The sequence below is a fragment of the Argentina anserina genome, chromosome 2 (assembly GCF_933775445.1).
Source record: "Argentina anserina chromosome 2, drPotAnse1.1, whole genome shotgun sequence".
NCBI lineage: Eukaryota > Viridiplantae > Streptophyta > Magnoliopsida > Rosales > Rosaceae > Argentina > Argentina anserina.
In genome coordinates this window covers 567,700-590,537 of record NC_065873.1, presented here as the reverse complement: position 1 = coordinate 590,537, position 22,838 = coordinate 567,700, and the positions used below count along the sequence as shown (strand labels likewise).

Genomic DNA, 22,838 nt, shown 5'->3' with positions numbered 1-22,838 from the left:
ACACTTTCTTTTCATTTTATTGTTATTCTTTTTAGTGTGTGTGGGCACTGTGGCATTTTGTCATCATTCAAAAAATCGTAACTGAAGTAATTAGTGAGCAAAATGTGCTATAAGTTAAAATTGACTTACATTTTGGATTTATACCACGCACGAGAAAGAGCAAGCATTTGATTTGACACAGATTTAGTGAATCACCATTATACTAAGAAAATCAATACTAAAAACATATATAGTTGAAAGAGGAAAACAATGGTTCCAACTTCGTAATGTAGTTGAGTGACCTAAATTTGCAACCGCATCAGATTCTTTCAAGATATGAGTGAATTTCAATCTTGTCTATGTTTGGTAAGTACTTAAAATAACTTATAATAAATAAATTGTTCAGACTATGATGGCAAGGATTGAGTTGATTTAGAGCAAAGTATGGTAAAAAGTAATAACACAAGTTAATCAAATAAATTTTGGTAGATTTTTCAACCAAAACGGCGTCGGTTCTTTGATATAAAAAGAGAAGCCCCTCACTCTCACTCTTCAACACTATTCAACCCAAAACCCCAAACCCTCCCATCTCTCAGCACCTCACTAAACCCCAAAACGATGTCGTCTCAGAAGAGACTAATCACCCTGACGAGCTACGACGGCCAGAGCTTCAAGGTCGAAGAGGCGGTGGCTTTCCAGTCGGTGATGATCAAGACCATCGTGGATGACATCGGCGCTGAGAACCCCATTCCAATTTCCAACGTCTCCGGCGTCATCTTGAGGAAGGTGATCGACTACTGCCGGAAGCACGCTGAGGACGGCAAAGATTCCAAGACGGAAAGAAACTGGCGATTCGTATGGCCCAACAAAGACTCGCCTCTCAAGAAATGGGAGTCTCAGTTCGTCAAGGTCGAGCAGAAGGATCTCTTTGAGCTCATTTTGGTTAGTCCCTTTAAACCCCTATCTTCGATTTCGCTTCTTTCGGTTTTGATTGAATTTTAGGGTTAGGGTTAGGGTTTTGCTGATTTGATGGATTTTTTGGGGTTTTGCGATTGTGTTATATTTTCTTTGTTGGTTTTTTTGTTCTTTGTATTGGGTTGTATTCAATTTCGCGAAGATTGGATATTTGATCATTGAGATTTGGCTTTTCTGATTGGTGGGGTGTTTGGGATTGAATTGTGGTGGGTTTGGTTGTGATTTGCAGGCTGCGAACTACCTGAACATTAAGGGGCTGATGGATTTGGCTTGCCAAACTGTGGCAGATATGGTCAGGGGGAAGACTGTGGAAGAAATGCGCAAGATTTTCAACATTAAGAATGACTACACTGCAGAGGAAGAAGAGGTGGTTCGGAGGGAGAATGCATGGGCATTTGAAGATCTAGAGTCGGAGGGGAAATCATTGTCGGAGGGAGAACTGGGCATTTGAGTAGAAGCCGACGGCTGTCTGATTGGTATCCGGTGTCGATAATGTGGATGGTAGGAATGTTGATATAACTAAGGCTGATAATTGTTTTCCCCTGGGGTTCCTGTGAAGTTTGTGTTTGTACTAACAATGAAAAGGTGTTGTTAGGTTGCTTAGTGTTTTGAAGAATTGCAAATCTCTTTTGCTATCCTAATTGCATGCGGATTTTTATTAGTGTAGGGTAGTTTTAGTCCTCTGCCTTCAGTATTGTTTTTACTTTCTAGCTATAGTCTTATTCTCCAAATTCTTGAATGCTGCAACAATGAACTTTGAATGTGGGTTGCAAAGGTGGCTGTGCTGCTATAGGAATGTCTGATCAGTTTTTTCTTGGCTTTTCCGCTGTAGCATTGTTTTATCCCAGTCTATTCCTAGATAATTGGATATAGCAATGTTTCTGTCTATAGAAATGCCTGCTCTTTCATGCCGCTATAATATCTGCTTGCTAACAAGCTGCCTGAACCTGTTCTTTCTCTGGTTTACTTTGGCTGGAGGCCAGTATGTACGTTGTCAAACGACCGTGTCCTTTATTCACTGCCTACAGTAACACTTAAAATGTCATAATTGAATAGTTCAAACGCCCACCTTTCTCTTCGTAATTAGCATTTTTCTTCTCCAACTGTCTTTGTGCAATCTTTCCGCTTATATATTTGCAATTTCGCATCTTGTGCTCAAGCATATTGAGGATGTTGCCCCTAAAATTATGAAGTGGGTTTTTTTTTGTTCCCACCTTTTGTGTTCGTGATCACGATTGGAGCTATCTTTGTCAGTAGGTGCTTCTATTCCCCTACTTAGCTCTTTCCGGATTAAGTAGTATCACAAAGTATGCAAGTGAATTAAGGGGGCTGGAAGACGGAATAGAAGTATCAGTGTTTGAGGTATTTTGATGAGGCAATGTGGAAAGGTGTACTGGATATCGTATAGGTATATCTCAACCAAAAGCTGCCAATTGGAATAAGGAGATCGAACATGTGACGAATTCGAAATAAAATAAGAGGAAATGAATCAGCTTACTGAAAAATATTAGAATATCATGTCAAATTAGTGGATTGTGCAAGTGATGTTTATGGCATATTGTTCGGGTTTGGTGTACCTTTGAGAGCAAATTTTGGCCTCGAGTTGACAACACAAAGTATTGCAGTGAGATTGTTCTCGTCTTCCTCGAGCACCCTGCATCTCTCTGTTTGTTGCCACATTATTATAGTACTCCCACCAAGAATTTGTTGCCTCCAGCTGTTTATTGAGTACGATTTTCTCAGTTTCACAATTCTTACTTTCGTCCTTGCACTTGCAGACATGTCCTTCACCATTTAGCAAAGTATTCTGATCTTTTCCAATAGCTGCAATTGCCTCTTGCTCCCATTTTCTGCAATCTTTTTTGTAATTGTTTCCAACATTTGTTTCACAAACTTGGATGCATATTGCATGACATTTCTCATACCATAGTTCTCAATTCACCGAAATCTCCGCCAGAAATTGAACAAACGGTTTGCCCAAATTCGTCGACATACATCGTGAATCACACAAACCCTTTATATATCATCTCCTTACGCTACACCACCGTTGAGTCGACTTGAACAATGATCTGGTGATCATTCATAAGGTGGGTTAGGGTACGTTCATTCCACATAACCATCATTTCACCTTATACCGCATCACACCTTGATCTGCAATATTTTTTATCAATCGAGTGAATAACTTTTCTTCAGGGCGATGAGGTTTAGGATCAAAATTGACTTACTATATTACAAAGGTATTTTCTTACAAAGTAAAATAACAAAAACCTCAAAACATAGGCTTTGTTGTACAAAGATAATAAAAACATCAAGATGAAGCCTAATTTTCTCTTTCTAGGTTCATATTTTCATATGTTAAATACTAACCCTCAAGAATGTTAAGATAACACGTCATCAAAGGGACGACTAACGAGCTTTATGCTTAATAGAGCAAATCTCAAATACATAAATTTCAAGATGGAATAAGATATAATAATGATAATATGACTTCTTAATTATCAGTTGCTAGTAATATATCTTGTAATAAACTTGATCACAACTGTCATATTTCTCAAACAAATATCATTTTATGAATCGTAATTGAATACTTTTCTTTTCTCATGACAAAGATCAAACAAAGTATACTGACATAATTGGTCCTTACAAATTTAAACTAATATACAGTTGTCCTCCTTCTAGATACATACTATACAATTGTGTCTCTTGGTTAGGGATGACAATATTACCCATCGGGTAGGGTATTCACGGGTATTCGATCCTAATGGGGCTGTGTAATTGAGAAAAACGGGAAACGAGTATGTGGATTCCCTATATTCAAAATATGAAATCGGGTAACGGGCGGAGATTGTATTTTGATCCCCATCTCAATCCTTATCCAATAAGAATAAAAATATATATTATATATGTTTCAATATTAATTAATATTTATGTAAATAAAAACTTTTTTTATAGTTATTATTTTATTTTGAACTAGACTTGTATTGGTTTAAGTTGGATTAATGTAAAAAAAAAAACTAATTTCATCATGATATTTAGTTTTCATTTTAGATTTTTACATTTTTCTATACTTCATATGATTGTTTATATAATATAATAAAATATCATTAACGAGTATTGAGGCGGGTATGAGAAACAGATTCACAACGGGTATAGGGAAGGGGAATACCTATTACTTTCTAACGGAGATTGTGCGGATATGAGGATGTAATTGAATTTAGGTATGAGTATGGTATTTTCGATCCTCTGACCCTACCTTGCCCATTGACATCCCTACTCTTGGTTGTCTAATCATAGTTCATCATGTAAGTAAATTATTTGATTTCATCCCCATCAAACTTGATTACTATCATTGTGGGTAGTCCGTTATAATATATCAAGTAGAATAAGTCTATATGAATTAGAATATTTTTTTGAAACATGACGATATAATCATTGATAAAGAACTCAAGAAAGAGAAGAATATAACAACCTAGTTCACTCCCTTGGGGGCTACAACATAATTGGAACTAAACAAAGAACCAAACTAGAGGCATAAACCTTAACAAAGGAACTTAGTATACCTAACTCTAACATGAAACCTAAAAAAAATAAAAGTTCGTCAAAAAAAAAAATAATGTTTGCATGACTAGCTCGCTTATTTGAGGATCGCTAGAATCACCATACACAGAAGGTGCATCCCCAAGGCATCTCATGCCAAGGATGGCCAGAATCAAACTTGATTGTGGCCGAAAACCTTCCATCATACGTACTTCAAAAATCCGAGGTTATCTAGCAGCTAAAGAGACATCTGAATAATTTTTCTTTGCTATGACCCTGTTGCAGTTTCTTTGGCGCTTGAGATGCGACTTGTGCACTTGCAAGCGTTCCAAATTGGGAAAATTTGAAGACAGTCTTAGCATTTGGAGATAGTCAGCTTCTATCATGATCACTATTATCTTCTCTAGATTTAACTATGGGTTAAAGTTGGTATATTTTGTTGCTAGATATATGGTGGTTATATGATTAAAAGTGTTGATTTGATGCGACTTCTCTAGAGTACAAGACACAATTGGATGGCTAGAGCTTTATATTTTGCTTGTTGGGACTAGGGCAACTCACCAACACATACTAAATTTTCCCATCCGGCCACACCTTTGCAAGCACCACACGACCAAAGAATTGTGGAGAAAAGAGACGAGTACCTCAAATAAGGTGAAACTCAACTTTAGGTTTTGGAAATATACTTTCCACATTGGAGAATTTGGACATAGCCTGTGGGTTTATGAGGGTTTGTAAGTCAGGAGGAACCTCAAATGTGATGATCATGATGTTCATCAACTCAAAAGACACTGCAATTAACTCTCGTAGCTGCTCTGTCAGATCCGAAGAGCTATCAACACATTGTCAGCGGCTCCGCTCCTCCATTTCGGAAGGGATGTACTCCTTGAGATCTGGAATCTTTAGGGAGTGAGCAGCAGCAAGTAGTCTCTACGCCTTCTTATTGTTCTCCAAGATGCGGCAAACTGCTTCAGCTTTAGAGCCATCTTCAAAGCTTCATCCATGGCGTTTCATGCGCTTCTTTTCTCTTGGTGAATTGGGTTTGGGTCACTTCATCCGTTGCCAATTGATTTTAGATGTGAACCTCAGATCAGTTTATCACTTATGATGTTAAACACTCCATCATTTTGGTATTCCTTGAAGGAAAGTACTAGCAAAGATTAGTCAACTATCATGCATAAACTATTTAGTTTTATATAAAATATTTAGCCATATCATTCATCTTAACTCGAGTTTACAACACAAACTATCTATCTTTTGCAAACTTTAGATGAACAATCAAGCAATTTTAATCGAATATGATAGATATCATGCAGCTATTAAGAACCATAGAAATTGATCTATTTATGTGCACATAGAGTTAAACGATAATTCAACTAGGGTTTAGAGCCATCTTCAAAGCTTCATCCATGGCGTTTCATGCGCTTCTTTTCTCTTGGTGAATTGGGTTTGGGTCACTTCATCCGTTGCCGATTGGTTTTAGATGTGAACCTCAGATCAGTTTATCACTTATGATGTTAAACACTCCATCATTTTGGTATTCCTTGAAGGGAAGTACTAGCAAAGATTAGTCAACTATCATGCATAAACTATTTAGTTTTATATAAAATATTTAGCCATATCATTCATCTTAACTCGAGTTTACAACACAAACTATCTATCTTTTGCAAACTTTAGATGAACAATCAAGCAATTTTAATCGAATATGATAGATATCATGCATCTATTAAGAACCATAGAAATTGATCTATTTATGTGCACATAGAGTTAAACGATAATTCATCTAGGGTTTAGTGGCATTACCTCTAGTTAATATGTTTATTTGAAACCTATTGACGAAGAATATGGAATTTTTTCATCCACCGTGAGATTTAAGATTTTGTAGAATTTAGACACACTTTGGATTATGAAATTGGATTCGTATGAACTCGTGACCATATATAAGAGCAATTTGAGCATAGTTCTCGTCCATCACTAAGATTTAGAAGTCATGTTTCTCCATCTTCCTATAAATTATATAAGTACAAACATGAAGTATGTCAAACTCTAAAATTCTGATTCCATAAGTCGATCTTATTATTATTTAACTTATAAAAAAGGAAATAGACTCTAGTAATATACTAATATAATGAAGATGAGCCATGTAATTAGTGGCGGATGTTAGCTACGGCTCTCCCAACAATTGGTGGTAGAAAATTTTGGGGGCCAGGCTTTATTTAGAATATCCACTGGGTAAAAAAAAAGATTTTTACAACCTTATTACCTAACTAACCTAAGCCCAGCCCAATCAACATGTAATTAACAAAGTGATGTAACTAGGCACATGTCACAATTCACCAATCGTGTGTTCCACTCTTGAGAAGAGTTTGCACGGCTCCTCTCCTATTGGCTATTGATTAGTGCACTATTGTTGCTCATTTCTCTTCTCACGTATGTTTCCCTGTTCAATTCTCGAGGTACAACTGCGACACCGAGTCACCGATATGTTGCTCTGTTTCTATTGCACCATGCAAAATTGTTCTTCAGTTGAATCAATTATTCTATCACTTGAATTACTTCTTGGCATAGGAAAGATGAATAAAAAATAGATTGAGGTAATTAATTCTTATTTGATCCTTATAATCATACTATTGTTTTTGAGTTCTTCACGTCTTCATATCATTTTTATTTGATTGATTCTTTTCTTAATTCTTATTTAATTCTTACTGATATAAGAATTTGGCTATTGGGGATTGCGAATCAACTGGTCAAAGCTTCTTAGCTTCAACAAAATAATTACTAATCTTGTTGGGAATTCTATTAAGGTTAGATATGTTTCCTAAATTCTAATGTCATTCTTTACCAATCCAAATATATTATTCATGTCTCTTCAAACTTTGAGAAATTCAAATAGACTTTTTTAAATTGTAATGTCATTCTATTAAGGCAATGATTGATCATTTTCGAGTATATTAGAGATCATAGAGCGCAATTCAAATAGAGTATTTTATGTAACAATTCTTAATGACTCTTATTTATTTGTGATTCTCATATCTCTTTGGAATTATTGATCGATGAATAGTATGTAAAAATTATTATTTTTATCTTCTTAAGAGTTTTCATTATGGTTGTTATTTTTTTCAGCTCATCTAACTTTTAGACATTAGATCCGCTACTGCATGTAATAATCATTTTGTTTGAAACCAGGCGTGGACCTAGGCACAACCTTGAGTGAGATCAAGTCCCCCCGAGATTTTTCAAATAAGTTGATTAACATGCATGAAAATTACAATATTGAATACTTTGCAAGCTATGTCAAGTATAATCACTCTCACCAAGCCCACCCAGGTTCGATTCTCGTGTACAACACGTTTGCTTTTACTTGTCCACTGTCTTCTTCATTAATTCTCTCAATTCTTCTTGGCTTCCTTAATTTCTTCTCCACGGTAAATGGTTAGGTTGTTATTAGTTTAAGCTGAATTTATTTTCTCAACTTTTCTCTTTTCTAAAGAATGTAAAATAAATGGGTACTAAAATTTATTTCTAGTAATCAGCTAATTAATAGTTTTTGGAATTTTTCTTATTTTTCATACTAAAAAGGTAATGAAGTATATAGCTAATGCAATTTAACTTAATATTTGACACAAGTTCAATTTTCTTATAGTTTAGACCAAATTTAAGCCCACCCAAGTTTTGAATCTTGGATCCGCCCTGCTTCACTTCCTCCTATACAAGAAAATTTAAATGAAAGAGGCTCAACAGTTTTAAATATAGTTTCAATAAACATAGGCCCCGTTTGATTGACAAGAATGTAGAAACATGGAAATGAATTAATTTATTTTCCAACATAATTTGGAATGGAATAGGTTTTTGTATTTCCATGTGGGTGTTCGGAAGATATTGAAATCTAAAATTTGGAATTATTTTGGTAAGTCATTAGAATGGAATGTTCAATCAAAATTTTCATTAAAAGTCATTTCTAAGGAAAGAAGATACAATTTAAAAGGAAATTAGTCTTTGTCTATGTGAATGGAAATAGTATCACCTCTGGGTAGGTAATTAATTTCAGACTTTAAGACAGAGTCAATCTCCAGTCAAATCACATTTTTTATTTCCATTCTAATATCAAATTACAACCAAACAACACCTAGATATAGAAACTGAAATGAATTCATTTCAGGGTTTAAGAGGGAGTCAATTTCCAGTCAAATCACATTTTTTATTTCCATTCCAATATCAAATTACAACCAAACAACACATAGACATAGAAACTAAAATGAAATCTTTTTCCATAGCAGAATTTCCTGTCAACCAAACGGGCCATACAATAGATCAATATGAATTAGAAGCAATGGAATAAAAAGAAAAGAGGCAAGAAATACTTACAGAGTCGTGCGACATATAAACGATCGAGAATAAAGAAGCAGCAACAATTTAATAATTGCACAATCGTAGTATTTAGCAGCATGAAACCCTTTTTATATCAAGCCAATTCTTCTCCCAATTGGAATTTGGAAGGAATTTTTTGATTAAGTATAATAAATTTGGGTTTGTCTCCTTATTAATGTCCCAAAAGAAATGAAGAAGTCTTTTTTGGGCCTTTGGTGGGTGAGAATCCGTTTGGTAGTAGGAATTAAACTGGAAACATACACGAGTCGAGCAAAATCTCCGTCAACGCCTAGATTATGCAAACAAAGTTTTCCAAATTTCCATTGCGATCAAATTGAATCATGTGTGACAATTGAAGGCTTGAATGGACAAACTTGCAGCACATATACAATTTGATTATGATTTATGAATGCTAAAAGCCTGCAAGGTTGGCTTGGTTTTGTATATGAGCTAGAAGAGTGTGTGGTTGAACATCTCAAACGTGGTAATGGTGGGTATGAATTCGACGTAGGCATGTCAATCAAAATACAGTAATGGAAAGAGGTCGATATAGCCAATAGATTAAAAATAAATAGACAGTAGTCCAATAGTACTAGACCAAAATAGAACCTAAGCATCCATGCTTTTGAGAATGAAATTGCTCAGACAAGATGATAAAAAATTTCTAAGAGGCTAAGTCATGTAAGATGCTTCGATATAGTTCAGAAGAGGCATTGGCAGCACAAAGCTTTGCAGTGAGATTTTTCTTGTCTTCCTTGAGCACCCTGCATCTCTTTTTGTAGTCAAAAACACGATTGTGATAACGAGTAGACAATCTAGTTTCTACCTCAAGCCTTCTAGCAAGGTCAGTGTTACTATTGACAAGGCTCCAAATGTAGTTCTCATAGTAAAGCATCCAACTTCCGTAACCGATTTCGCTTTGCATGTAGTATTGGTTCCAATAATTTGCTTCCTCAAGCTGTTTATTGAGTACAATTTTCTCACTTTTCCATTTCTTGCTTTCTTCCTGGCACTTGCAAACATGTCCCTGACCATTTAGCAAAGTCTTCTGACCTTTTCCAATAGCTGCAATTACCTCTTCAAATTTGGCGCCAATGTCTTTACTCTCTTGCTCCCATTTTCTGCAATCCTCTTTGTAAGTTTTAAGTGTTTCCAGCATTTGTTCCTCAAACTTGGAGTGATAATCTAACTCCTTAACTAAAGCTTGAGACTTCATCTTCGCTTCTACAATCACTCCGTCAAGCTTTTGATTGTGCATTTTCCATGCTTGACGAGTACCTTCATGTTCACGTCTCTCTGCCTTTAGTTGATCCTTTAATGCTTTCATTTCACTCTCCAGTGCTTCCTTTTCTCTCTTCAAGTTATCATTTTCAGCTCTCAGTCTCTCAACTTCTCCAGTGTCCTCAAGAAGTGCTTCCTTATTGCTTTTATTCTCAGCTGTCTTCGTATTGTCCTCCACGAGATCACTGATATCATTGCTACTCGCAGTATCAATTTGATCAGCCACGACCAATTGTTCTTCCCATTTATTGTCAACTTTATTCGTATGCCTGATGGGAAGTACCTGGAAAAAATAATCGTAAGGCAATATTTCTTCTGATGACATATCATCAAAGCATCTCGGTGCTTCTGCAACTTCCAAATTCTCTTCACTTGGCGATTTGTAATTCTCAGCTTTTGGTGCTTCTTCAATTTCAGATGTTTTAGTGTCCTGGCAAGTATTAGATGTTAAGAAACTAATCAAATTCACTTAAATTCTGGATAACTTATGATCATATAGCTTTCATTTTATTTGACTTTGCTTCAATGCACTATTTTGATTTTACATTACAAAATGTGAGCATCTAAACAAATGATAGTAGAGACTTTCTAACTTGAATGTTGGAAGTGTTAGCTACCTTAGGTTCGCTGCCAGTATATTCTGATACAAGCTCCATCAACCCATATCTAGCCGCCAATGCTTCTTGGCAATTGTATCTTTCTTCTTTTGGTGCTTCTTCTTCAGTTTCATACTTGATAGTGTCCTGCAAATAGTTAGTTTTTGAAGAAGCAGTTCAAGTTAAATTGACCGGTGACTTGGTAGTGATCATTTAGCTGGTAGATGTTATCTTGTTTCAATGCACATGTATAAATAATGATAGTATGTACACATATTTCTTAATATGAAGTTTGGATAGATACCTTTGGTTCGGTGCATGTCAATTCTGATATATGTTCCATATACCCATACTTAGCCACCGATTCCTTTCCCAAACTGTTATTTTCATCTTGGTGATGGACTTCAGATTTCTGATTTGGCAACTCATCCTCAATCTTGGTACATGGGAATTCTGATATTGGATCTGTATACCCATATTTAGTAACCAATTCCTGTTCCCAATTGCACTTTAGCCCTTCGTGATCTTCAAACTTCTCTTGTTGTAGATCATCCTCCATTTTGGCTTCATTTTTCTCTGCTTGTAAACGTTTTTCAGATTCCTGCAAAAATATTTAACTTAAAACACAGAATGAACTTTGCTTCCTGATTGGAACAAGTGACAATTGTTAAAAACTCACTTTGAGTTTAGGATTGTAAGCTCTAGAACTGAGGACCTTATTAACACTGTAACAACTGTTGGTCAGGACAAATAGACCCCGGGCTATGAACAAACTGTATGGAGTTTGATCAATACAATAGATATTCAGGATCACTATTGCAAGTCGCTCCATCCAGAAGAGATAGTCAGGCTTCTGCATAACCAAGCTCAATCAAGTTAATTCAAGAGTCTCAACCAAAGAGGCTATCTTATATATAGGTCTATATATCTGTTTAATTAGATATCACATATGTACACTGCATCTATGTCTCAGCAAACAATTATTTACATCCGGCAATGTTTTCCTGACAAAGAGTGGGGCATGGACACTCGAGAATCAACCTAGGTCCTAATTAGCAGTCTGACAAATGGCAATAACGTCTTAAGATGCTTATGTTCTCAACTCAATTACAAGAAATGCCAAATTTGATTCCTTATTCAATCAAATTCACAAATTGATCTCTCATAGGAAGTCTTATGATGTCCTAATTCATGATGACACATTTGACATTTCCGAATACATATCTACATGAATTAGACAGAGACAGTGAACATATATATATACATGCACTGATGGACAGTGAGCATACATGCACGTACTGATGGTGAGTATTTAGTATTAGTACTTTGTCACTTACCGCAGGCAAAGGATCGACCTCTAAGCTCAGGGAGAAGCAGACCAAGTAGATGAAATCAGAAAAACAGAAGAACACAGTAGAGAAACGAGCAAATCTGGATATTTCAAAGATGCACACCAGGACCACAATCCGCTCCAGCCAGAACATAAGTCTTTGTAACATCTCGACCTTTTGAACCAAAACCCCTCCCTTGTTAGCTTTCTGCAAATGTAAACGATCGATACAACATGTTTAGGCAACATAAAAAATTGTAAGGAAAAAAAAATAAGGACAAGGGTATCCAACTGTGATCAAAATTAAGTCGTCATGAGAGAGCATCACATCTAAGTACCATGCAGCATTATAGGGGAAAAGTACGATCAGTAAAACGGTCTAAAATAAGGTGTCAGCAAACACACACACACACACACACAATATATATCTACCTTTTAGTTTTTTTTAATCAAATCCTTTTAGTTTACTGAGGCAGGTAAGGGATGAAGTAAGAGGTGAACTATTAACTATTTTCCATGAGTATGTTAAGGTGAAGTCTTCTGCTCTAACAGCAGCTATATATGAAAACCCAAAATTGATATTTCTGTCCAAAAATCTGTTTGCATCAGCCATTAATATATAGAACCAAATATATGAAATTGAACTACTAAACATATGTCTAAACACAAACATTAGCTTATGCGCAATGATATCTAAACATATCTACCAATGTCTATGGATAAATTAAGCATACTATAATTGGTAGAAAATAATATATGAAGTAACTTCGTAGGTATAAACTTGATGCATGCATGTCTATCTAAATATATGTACATGAAGTAAGTTTATTAAGATCGACTAGTGTTTAGCAGTACTCACTCTAGGGTTAGGGTTTTTCGGAAGTCCTTGCCACTTTCTTGTAGGCATGTAGTAGACAATGAAAGAACTACATATGGTGGACAGCAAGTAGAAGCAGAAAGCTATGCCCGAATATTTTGTACGTCTGTGGTAGAGTGTTAGGACGTAAAAGGTCACAGTTCGCTCCAACCAAAATAACCAGATATAATTCGGCGGCAGCTGCATGTAATCCATCACAACCTCGCTAGTTAGGCATAAACGGCACCTATTGCAATATACGTTATCAAGAATAGAATTGTACGGTGGAACTCTAGAATTAAAGCTAAGACAAGCAACTTACAGCTGATGTTGTACCAATAAGTCGGCGGTAACAGGATATCCCTAGGGATAGAAAACTAGACCAAGTGAAATCGATTATGGATTCCGTTGAAAAAGTAGGAACGATTACCAGAAGGAAAATTGCAAGAATCTCAACATTTAGGAGGAGACCATCTAATTTGGATAGCAATAGTATCGCTTTGGGGGCCATTCGATTCCCTTCTGTTCTACCAGTGCAGGTATGAAGTCAAGAGAGACAACTGCGCGCTTAGGGTTTAAGAATTAAGATATAAAGGACTTTATAGTTTACACATTAATTAATTTACGCTTTTCTTTATTTTTAAATAAAAAATAGCTTTTTTGTCCTTTTTGGTAAGTAAATATATTATAAAATATGATGGTGTTAAATGTACCCAATAAACTTACTTAGATAATTACTTAAATTGATAAAAAACTAAAAAGTTTGCTGGATATATTTAGTCCTATAAAATATTTACCCATATATTGGATATTCTCTTTGGCAGGAAGAAGAGAGAGAAAGTTCAACATCGGTCCTAATCCCGTCGGTTCCCATTTAAACCTTTTAGCATATCGGTTATGGTCGCAACTATGATAAGATTGAGATTATAATACCTAATTTTGGATTGTCTAATTTGTCTGTTGAACTTGTCATCGTTTTTCCACATATATTCGGTTGGCCCGTTACCATATATACATTAGTTATGGCTAGTTTGTGCACTACTTGCGACCTATATAAGCAAATTGCATCGGAAAAAAAATTCATGTTTATGTACTTGGAATGGGTTTATCAGATTCCATGGCATTTTGTAGCGAGTTTCCAAAAGATCTGAAAACTCCGGCGAAAATTTAAACCAACAGCGATGAAAATTTCTCCGGTTAAAATAATGAATTATACCAACCCTCTAAATTAGTTCCTTGCGCACCACCACCGCCGGATCTATACCAACCCTAAAAAAGTATATAATTTAATCTCTTTACGGTTAGAATGGATATACAAGGCCCTTCCAACGAGGGATCCTTTTTTTTTGGTTTAAAAAATGGATAGCTCATTCACCAACTTTTCGATTACATTTTCACATCTCCACCGTTCAACTTTTAGAGCCTAATGTGTAGATCACCTTTGTAAAATTTTAGCCAAAATGGAGGTTTTAAGGTATTCAAAAATAGAATTTAAACTGATAAATATGAACGGTTCCAGTTTGACAGATTTGGTGCGTCCATTGTTTCCACCAAGTTTGATGCCTTAGCGATCACTATTTTGGCTGAAATTCTACAGAGTTGATCTACACATTAAACTCTAAAAGTTGAACGATGGAGATGTGAAAATGTAATCGAATGAACATATATATTTTCACATTATTAGACAACCAGATGGGCCGTCTAATGAGTCATGAGTGCATTTATAATTGATGTTTTGTGGATTTTCGTATATATTTTTATGCGAGTTGTATTTGTTGTTTTACTCATACGAGTTTCAAAGCTTACCGGGTTTGTGTTTACAATCCCGGTGCACCTATTCGATGGTGTATGAGATAATTCCGCATGTGTAGATTAGCGGAAATCGACAGACCACTCTGAGGACTCGAAATTGTTTTTATCCTATCTTGTGGTGAGGATTTTGTGAGGATTTTTACATTTCCATTTGATATAATGTCGAATTATAAATTTGGTTTGTAATAATCAATTTGACTGAGTTGTACAATGAAACTCAGTAATGATCTGCTGTAACATTAAAATGATTTCGATTTATTGAGATTGTTTTAGAGTTTCATGACTTCGAAATTTGAGTTTCATACACGAAATTTTGGAGTCGTGACATGTGGGAACCCTCTCAACGGGTCGTTCGACCCGACCCGGGTTTCCATCAACTTTGTCAAGCAGTGGTCTTCGCATTTTGCTCTCTTTCTCTCTCTGTAATTGAGAGAGTGAGTGTGGTGTTGAGGTGAAGACGACGAGAACCAGGAGGACGAAGGCACCGTCTTATGCTCTAGAAACTTCATTGTTGGGCCGGGTCATACATTTTTATACTTAAGTCCATTTAACTTCGGCCTTACCACATGCTAGAATTTGGAAGAATTTTTTTAGGGCCACGCGTGCAAGTGCGCAATACAAACAACGACGTGAACGAAATAATTAAGATATATCAATTTTATTATGAATTTAGATGTATATTATTCGAAATAATTAAAATCGAATAAATTATTTTTTCATTCATTGATATTATATATATATATATATAACTCACCAATAATTAACATTAACATATATGAAATATTCTAACCTCTAATGAACGAGTTTTGTTCTTTGGCTCAAATCAAAGTTTATGAGAAATGTTAGATAGTTATATAGTTTATACATTAAATCGTATACATTCAATTTGATGTTAATTATCTACATTTAATTTTTTAGTTGTGATGTTTATTTAAAAAGAAGGTAATCAATTAAATCATTTTATGTAATTTGATATCTCATTTTGGGGTTTTCTAGTAATAAATATAAAAGATAATTATCTAGATTTTTAATTTTGAATAGATAAGTTAATAATTGTTTTCTGGTAATTTCATATGCATTGATTAAGTCAAAACTATCTAAGAAAAAAAAGGGAGATCCAAGTGCCATTTTGGGAGGTATGAATAGAAGCTCCCATACATTAATAATAAGAAAATGAAAATATTAAAATCAAGTGAAGATGTCAAGGGCCAGGATCTTAAACCCTTGAACGATAGAATCTAAATGAAGGCTTGTATCTCTGCACGATAATTGCTTCTTGAAGTAAAGCATAGATTTGAAGGTCCATATGATCAATGTTTTGAGCAATCAACCAAACCCAAGTGTGACTTGTAAGAACGTAGATGCATGATAGGACGGCCATGTCGTTTGTTCTATAGATACATGTAAGACGTCCCAGCTGACATTATACAAGTTGATCACCAGGGACGGTAGGGAGGTCGAGGTCCTCACGAATCCTTGTATAAGAAAGATCATATGCTGTTTCTGCATCGTAGAACTGCAAATAATGTGGGTAATAATCAGAGTGGTAGATTACAAAATCGAAAAGCTCCACAGAATTGGTTTCCCCTGCTCGAATTGCTTCCATTGCAAGTAACCTCTTCTCCTCAATTTCAGCGTTCTCTTTCTGGGTTATGGAATACATCGAATATATGTTGCAAGCAGTGCCTGTGGTTGATATGATCCACAAACCAACCATAATTACTATATACCAAAAACTAGGCCACCCAAAAAACATCTGGAGAATGGTAACCGTCCGATCAACGAAGAAAGTCAAGTACAAGTCAGACATTGCCTGCAACGAACAGAATTAGATGTTCGTTATCAGTTTCCCTAGCTATTTAGGGTTTAACAACATAATTGAGAGAGAGAGAGAGAGAGAGAGAGAGAGAGAGAGAGAGAGAGAGGTTGATTAATGAAAAATATATAGTACTTACAGGCATGGGAGCACCCAGACGGTAGAACACAATGTAATGCTATCTCAGCGCTGTTCCAATTATGATCAATATGCCAAAAGAATAAAATTTGGGACAGATGAGTATCAGAATCAATGTCGAGATCCTCTCACAAATGCTGACGAGAATATCTAAGTGGACGTATCTGAAGCTGCGGCCTGCAACCTTCTGATCTTCTATCTCGTCTGCCATTGTTGTCTTGCTTTGCAGGTATAGGCAATCGATGTAGGGCTTAAAAGATATACTTATAGGCTACGTACATAATCCATTAACCGTATCAGATATATGTGACTACCGATCAAGTTTACCCCGGGTTAGGATTTCTCTATATACTGTATCTTAATTCTTTTACTTTTACTTTGTTTGTATGATTACTAGCTACGTACGTACGGAAAATTATAATATACATCAATGTATGATATACATCTCACATCCGACGGTCGATATTGTTTTATGAGTGGTGTCAGAAAAATAATATTCGTTGTCAACCGTTGGATGTAAGATATATAACATATATTGATTTATACTAGATTAACCCCGTACGTACTACCAATTACCGTCTTACCAAACGCGCCTAGTAGGGAAATATAAAGTAAGGGTTATAAGTTGATCGGGTCGAGCTAGTGCAGACCAATAATAGGATAATGCAACAAAATGTGATAATTTATTTGCTAGATCATCGGCACTAAGAATTTCCAATTCAAAATATCAATTTTGGTACGTACGTAGAAGGAGATTTCTTTGTATCAACAATTATGTTTTTTTCATGTGCACGGACCAACTTTGATACACAATAAACATCAGTGTTCCCTTGAACCTTGATTAGCCAAAAGCATATTCATAGTGTGAATGTATAGAAACACATTCAGTGTATACAGAATTATGTACCAATTATTTCATAAGGAAAAAAAAGGAAAAGAGGAGAGAGAGAGAGAGAGAGAGAGAGAGTAGTTAGCTAGCTAGCTAACAAAAGTTAAAAGATCGATCATTCTGTACGTATTTCCAGGTTTGGACCCAAAATATTTTCTACGTCCAACGCATAACCTCACATATAAATGTCTTTCAGTACGCGCATCTCTTCTGTGCTCCTGCTTTCTCCTTCTTCAACCTCTGATCTGCTCCGACTGCTCGACTTGTTCCTTCTCCGTCCTCAACTTTTTTTTAAACTCATCCACTAAGGCTCTGTACGTTCCTTGTTTGGCTAGCTTCCAGCATAATTAAGCCGCCCATGGTCACATCGATATTTCACTTTGAGTACGTAACAACTCCTCAAGGTACTTGGTGTCTTCAACATGGTGGTCTTTGCCTGATAATTACTCTAGTTCTTCGTCCAGTAGGCTATGAATGTCCTCATGCTGATCTTATGCTTGTCGATTGCCTTTGCGATTTCTTCTGGCATCCCAATAATAAGCACTCGATCAACAATAAAACAATCAGAGAAGTAATTGAAAGAACAAAGCTAAGAGCAATCCAAGCACAAGATGAATAAGCTTAGGGTCCAAGAAGCAGCAACCTCAAGCAAGATGAATAAGCTTAGGGTCTTCTAGTACTTCACGAAGGATCCACCAATTGGCAACGTATATATGAGAAAGCTTAGGGTCTTCTAGTACCGTTCTATATATTTTTTACAGAAAATAAATAAATAACATGGGAAGGGGACCCCCTGAATCTATTCTCCTTATATTTGAGAATTTTTGGGTTCATAATAATAATTGAAGATAATCGAATACGAGAACAAAAAATCATTAACTAATGTAAACTTGGACGAATCACATGGGTTGATCCGAGGACTCAAATATCGATACTCTCCTCGATATTTTCCCGAAAGTTTTCATTTTTCAGTATATGGATGTATCTCTTACATACCAAGTATTTATTGATAGAAATTTTCGATATTTTCATAATATCGCCGCGTGTCAGCATAACTTTAAATAAATAAAAATTACTAGTTAGGAGAATCAAACCTCTAATCTATTATTTACAAGCACAAAGCTATAGCTAACTCTATTGTACCAACTTGTTGGTACATATGGCTCTTTCTCATATGTGTGTGTGTGTGTGTCTATATATATATATATACATTGCATTTCATGTCTCAACATTCACCTAAAATTGAAATAAAACCGAACTACTTGTTGAGGACAATCAAACCCCGTTCACCTCATTACAATCTTCACAAAGCTATGGTTATGTCAAAGTCAAGAAATGCTCGATCCGAATGGGAACTACAAGTACAGTCAATCACCCATGACCCTTATGGTTGGCATATAAGTTAGTACATGCAAAATTATAAAGGGGAGATATCATTTAATTACTATTCTTCACAATATACTCATGACTTTACTCTAGGACATGATGAAGATAGTGAACATTTTGTACCTCATAGATCCTCTATGTGATTCTAAATCACTCATGTAATTTCATGTTTAATGTATCATATGTAAATAAGGCATGATGACCTAGTTTCCCTTTGAGTTCTTAGCCATAAAAAAAAAAATATATATATATATATATATACAGTCCCTATCCAGAGTGAAGCTTCACTCTGAAATTACAGAGTGAAGTTCTAATTTTGGCACACTTTTCGGTCAACTTTTTTCACCATAAGTGATTCAATATTTAGGTATGATATTCAAGATCATCTATACAAAATTTTATCTAATTCGGATATCGTTAAGATATTGAAATTAAATTAAATCAATGAATGAATTAAAACTGTTCAACGTGAACCGTTCGTGTAAATCCCAATTTTGAAAGCTCAAACCATTGTCAAATTGGATGAAATTTTGTAGAGATGATCTTGAATAATATACCTAAATATTGAATCACTTATAGTGAAAAAATTTGACCGAAAAGTGTGCCAAAATTGGAACTTTACTCTGTAATTCCAGAGTGAAGCTTCACTCTGGATAGAGACTATATATATATATATATTTAAGTATACTTTTTAATAATTTTTGACAATAATTTCATTTTAAATTACTACAACTCATTATAAATTAATAGTTATATAATAATTTCTTATGACATATAGTAGATAATTGATCAACTAAATATTTCTCAAAATTTGATTCAAAATTTCCATCAATTTATTTAATTTTTTTAAATAGAAATTTTCCCGAAATTTCTATCGAGATTTTCAATTTTCAGATTTTCGATATTTCCGTTCTCACTAAAATTTAATCCTTGGGTTGATCCAACACTAACATCTCGACTTTTGAAAAAGGACGGGTAATTCTTTTACTATCTAATTCTAGCCGATCGATCTCATGGGACCTATATGACTCCAACTCGAACTTATAATTAGTTGCAAAATAAGTAGAATTCCTCTCTACTTGTGTGAATTCACTAGCCGGAAGAGAGACAGAACTATTATATCCGAAAAAAACTACTTGGTCTCCAAGCTCTCGATTGGAACCAAATTGTTGTTATCCGGATCAACTTTGTATGTTTTAAAACTCCTTGTTGTCATATCTGGATTGAGACCTGTTGCATCCAAGTTGCCTTCTCCATGATCATTGCCTTCATCACCAACATTATGTTGATTTTGATCAACGATTTCCTGATTATCCACAGTAATATTGCCACCGTCGTCTTCATTGTCATTGATATTACCAATTACATTTTCTATCCGCATAACAAAATCTAGTATTTGATGGATTACCAAGATCTAGTAATATTGAGCTGTACCTAACAATGGGCAATCTCATGTGTTCATGCTTGTCGTGGATCAATATCAACTTTAGTTCTTGATTTGCGAAGTATAAAGTCCGGGTAGCCGATGCTACTAATTAAGCCATCATTTTCACTCTTTACTAAAGCATACAGATTGCCTTGAGAAAACAGTATATTCTCAAGCTTAAGGCTGTCGTTGTTGTTAATTATCTGACGAGCACTCCATTTTAGGTCTCCAAGTCTGCATAAACACAATGTCTTCTGGCCTTTCAAATCCTCAAAAACTATGGCCACAGTAATATGGCCGGAAGAGTTAATATCATGACTTGTAAGTAATGCAACACCCCTGAGGAAAATGCTGGGACCAAAATCTCTCCATTCCCTCATTTTTACAATATTTCTGAAAGATATAATCGTCCTAGACGACGGAAGTTTGTACAACTCCTGAAATTGGGTTAAGTAGACACATAGTAGACCCTAATTCTTGTTGTTTTACCATGATGAACCAACCTTTAGAAGATCCACAGATCCAGCTTCCTCGAACCTCCATAGGAAGCTCCAACTTGAAGTATTAACCTTTTGTTTGGCCGACATGGACTATGGAATTTTGCTTTTTGTGTAATCAACAGTCATTGATAAAGTTTACTCCCCACCCCGTATAGACATTTGACGAGTACTAAACATTAATATTCCAAGAAATTAAGGAGAGAAAATATAGTTAATAACTTGATAGTTTATACGCAACTATCTGCTCAAGAGAAGGTCAAAAGCTATAATTAATCTAAAGGGTTTGACAATTTAAAATCGAGGACATGTTTTCACTTCGATATGCAGAGAAATTGATAATGGAGGCAGTAAAAAAAAGAAGTGCAAGGTAAAGGCCAATCTCAGCAAAATGAAGTACTAGCTAACATATCCAACTAAATTGAAAATCCGAAAATTTACATTATATTACTTAATGACTAGAGTTAATTTGGTCAGGAGTATAGACCTACAGTAAAATATGAACATATATAATATAATACTATTCATAATATAGAGAAGCGTCCCTCTAGAAAAAGGACACACTTTGGCAAGCTATAATGGGACACCATTGTGTGCTCTTGTTAACAACTTGAGGACCCCATGCATGCATTATTTTGACATCCAATCAAAATCATGTGTCAAGCATTGAGTTAAGAATGCAAGATCATTGAAAATCACATGATAATTTGAATCCAAAAACCGTTTAAATTAGAGTTCACAGTAATTTGTCTATACTTTTGAGTAATATATTAACTTTATTTAAACTGCTTTGAGTCGAGTCGAGCTGCGTACGTACTGCAGACAATTAGGAGACTTGGTTTTTGTCATGTACGCGCACGTCGATCGGACCAACTTTGATACACACATACATCATACCATTTCAAACGGTGATTAACCAAAGCGTATTGATATAGGGAATATATAGAATCACATTCAATACTATGTATCAATTATTATTTCATAAGAAAAAATGAAGAGAAATTTGGGATAAAAAAGAGAGAGTAGGTTTATCATATAAACCAACTGCAAAACCAAAATATTTTCTACGTCCAACGCATAACTTCATACTTGTCTTTCAGTTCGCGCATCTCTTCCTCAAGCTTCTGCATCTCTTCTCTGTGCTTCTGCTTCTCCTTCTTCAACCTCTGCTCGACTTGTTCCTTCTCCATCTTCAACCTTTTCTCAAACTCATCCACTAAGGCTCTATACCTTCCTTGTTTGGCTTCTAGCATAAGCAGTCCATGGTCACATCGATCTTTCACTTTGAATAACAACTCCTCAAAGTACTTGATGTCCCCGACATGGTGATCTTTGCTTGATAAATTCTCTAATTCTTCGTCCAGTAAGCTAAGAATGTCCTCAATTCCATGATCATATGCTTGTCGATTGCCTTTGCGCTTTCTTCGTGCATCCCAATAATCAGAACTCATCAGCAAGAAAACAATCGAAGAAGTAATTGCCAGAGCAAAACCCAAGTACAATCCAAGCACAAGGTTCAAGGAAGCAGCATCCTCAAGCAGTCCCATTGTCAGAGATAGGTACGTATCTAGTAGTTGATGAAGGATCATATCATATATAATGAGAAAGCTAGAGCAATGCTCGGTCGGTTTGGGTATGCATGTTGTTTCTTATAACGCACTTTTTAGTTAATAAGCTAGCGTAATTCTAGGGCTAACTTCATTAATTAAGGAAATGGAATATATGTAGTTGGTTGCGGTTAAAAGAGAAGGATCTCTTAAAGAGATTTGATTATTATTCGGGCTCTATAAATGCCTCTTTAGCTTTACATTGCCTTTGCTTTGTTAATATCATGAAACTTCCCACTGAAATCAAATCTAATGTAAATCTTCTTAATAACCGTATAACATCTCGATAATGAAGAATGGAAAAGGGAATAAATCACAAAGTTAATCGATCGGGCAATTCTTTTG

General features: G+C 35.4%; 1 protein-coding gene across 1 annotated transcript; it reads left to right on the top strand.

Annotated features, from left to right (window-relative positions):
- Positions 1–553: 553 nt before the first annotated feature.
- Positions 554–1,826, top strand: LOC126783033 (SKP1-like protein 11). Its single transcript, XM_050508414.1, has 2 exons — positions 554–921; positions 1,184–1,826. The coding sequence occupies exons 1-2, from the start codon at positions 598–600 to the stop codon at positions 1,403–1,405; spliced, it is 546 nt and encodes a 181-aa protein (XP_050364371.1). The 5' UTR covers positions 554–597; the 3' UTR covers positions 1,406–1,826.
- The last annotated feature ends 21,012 nt before the right edge of the window (positions 1,827–22,838 follow it).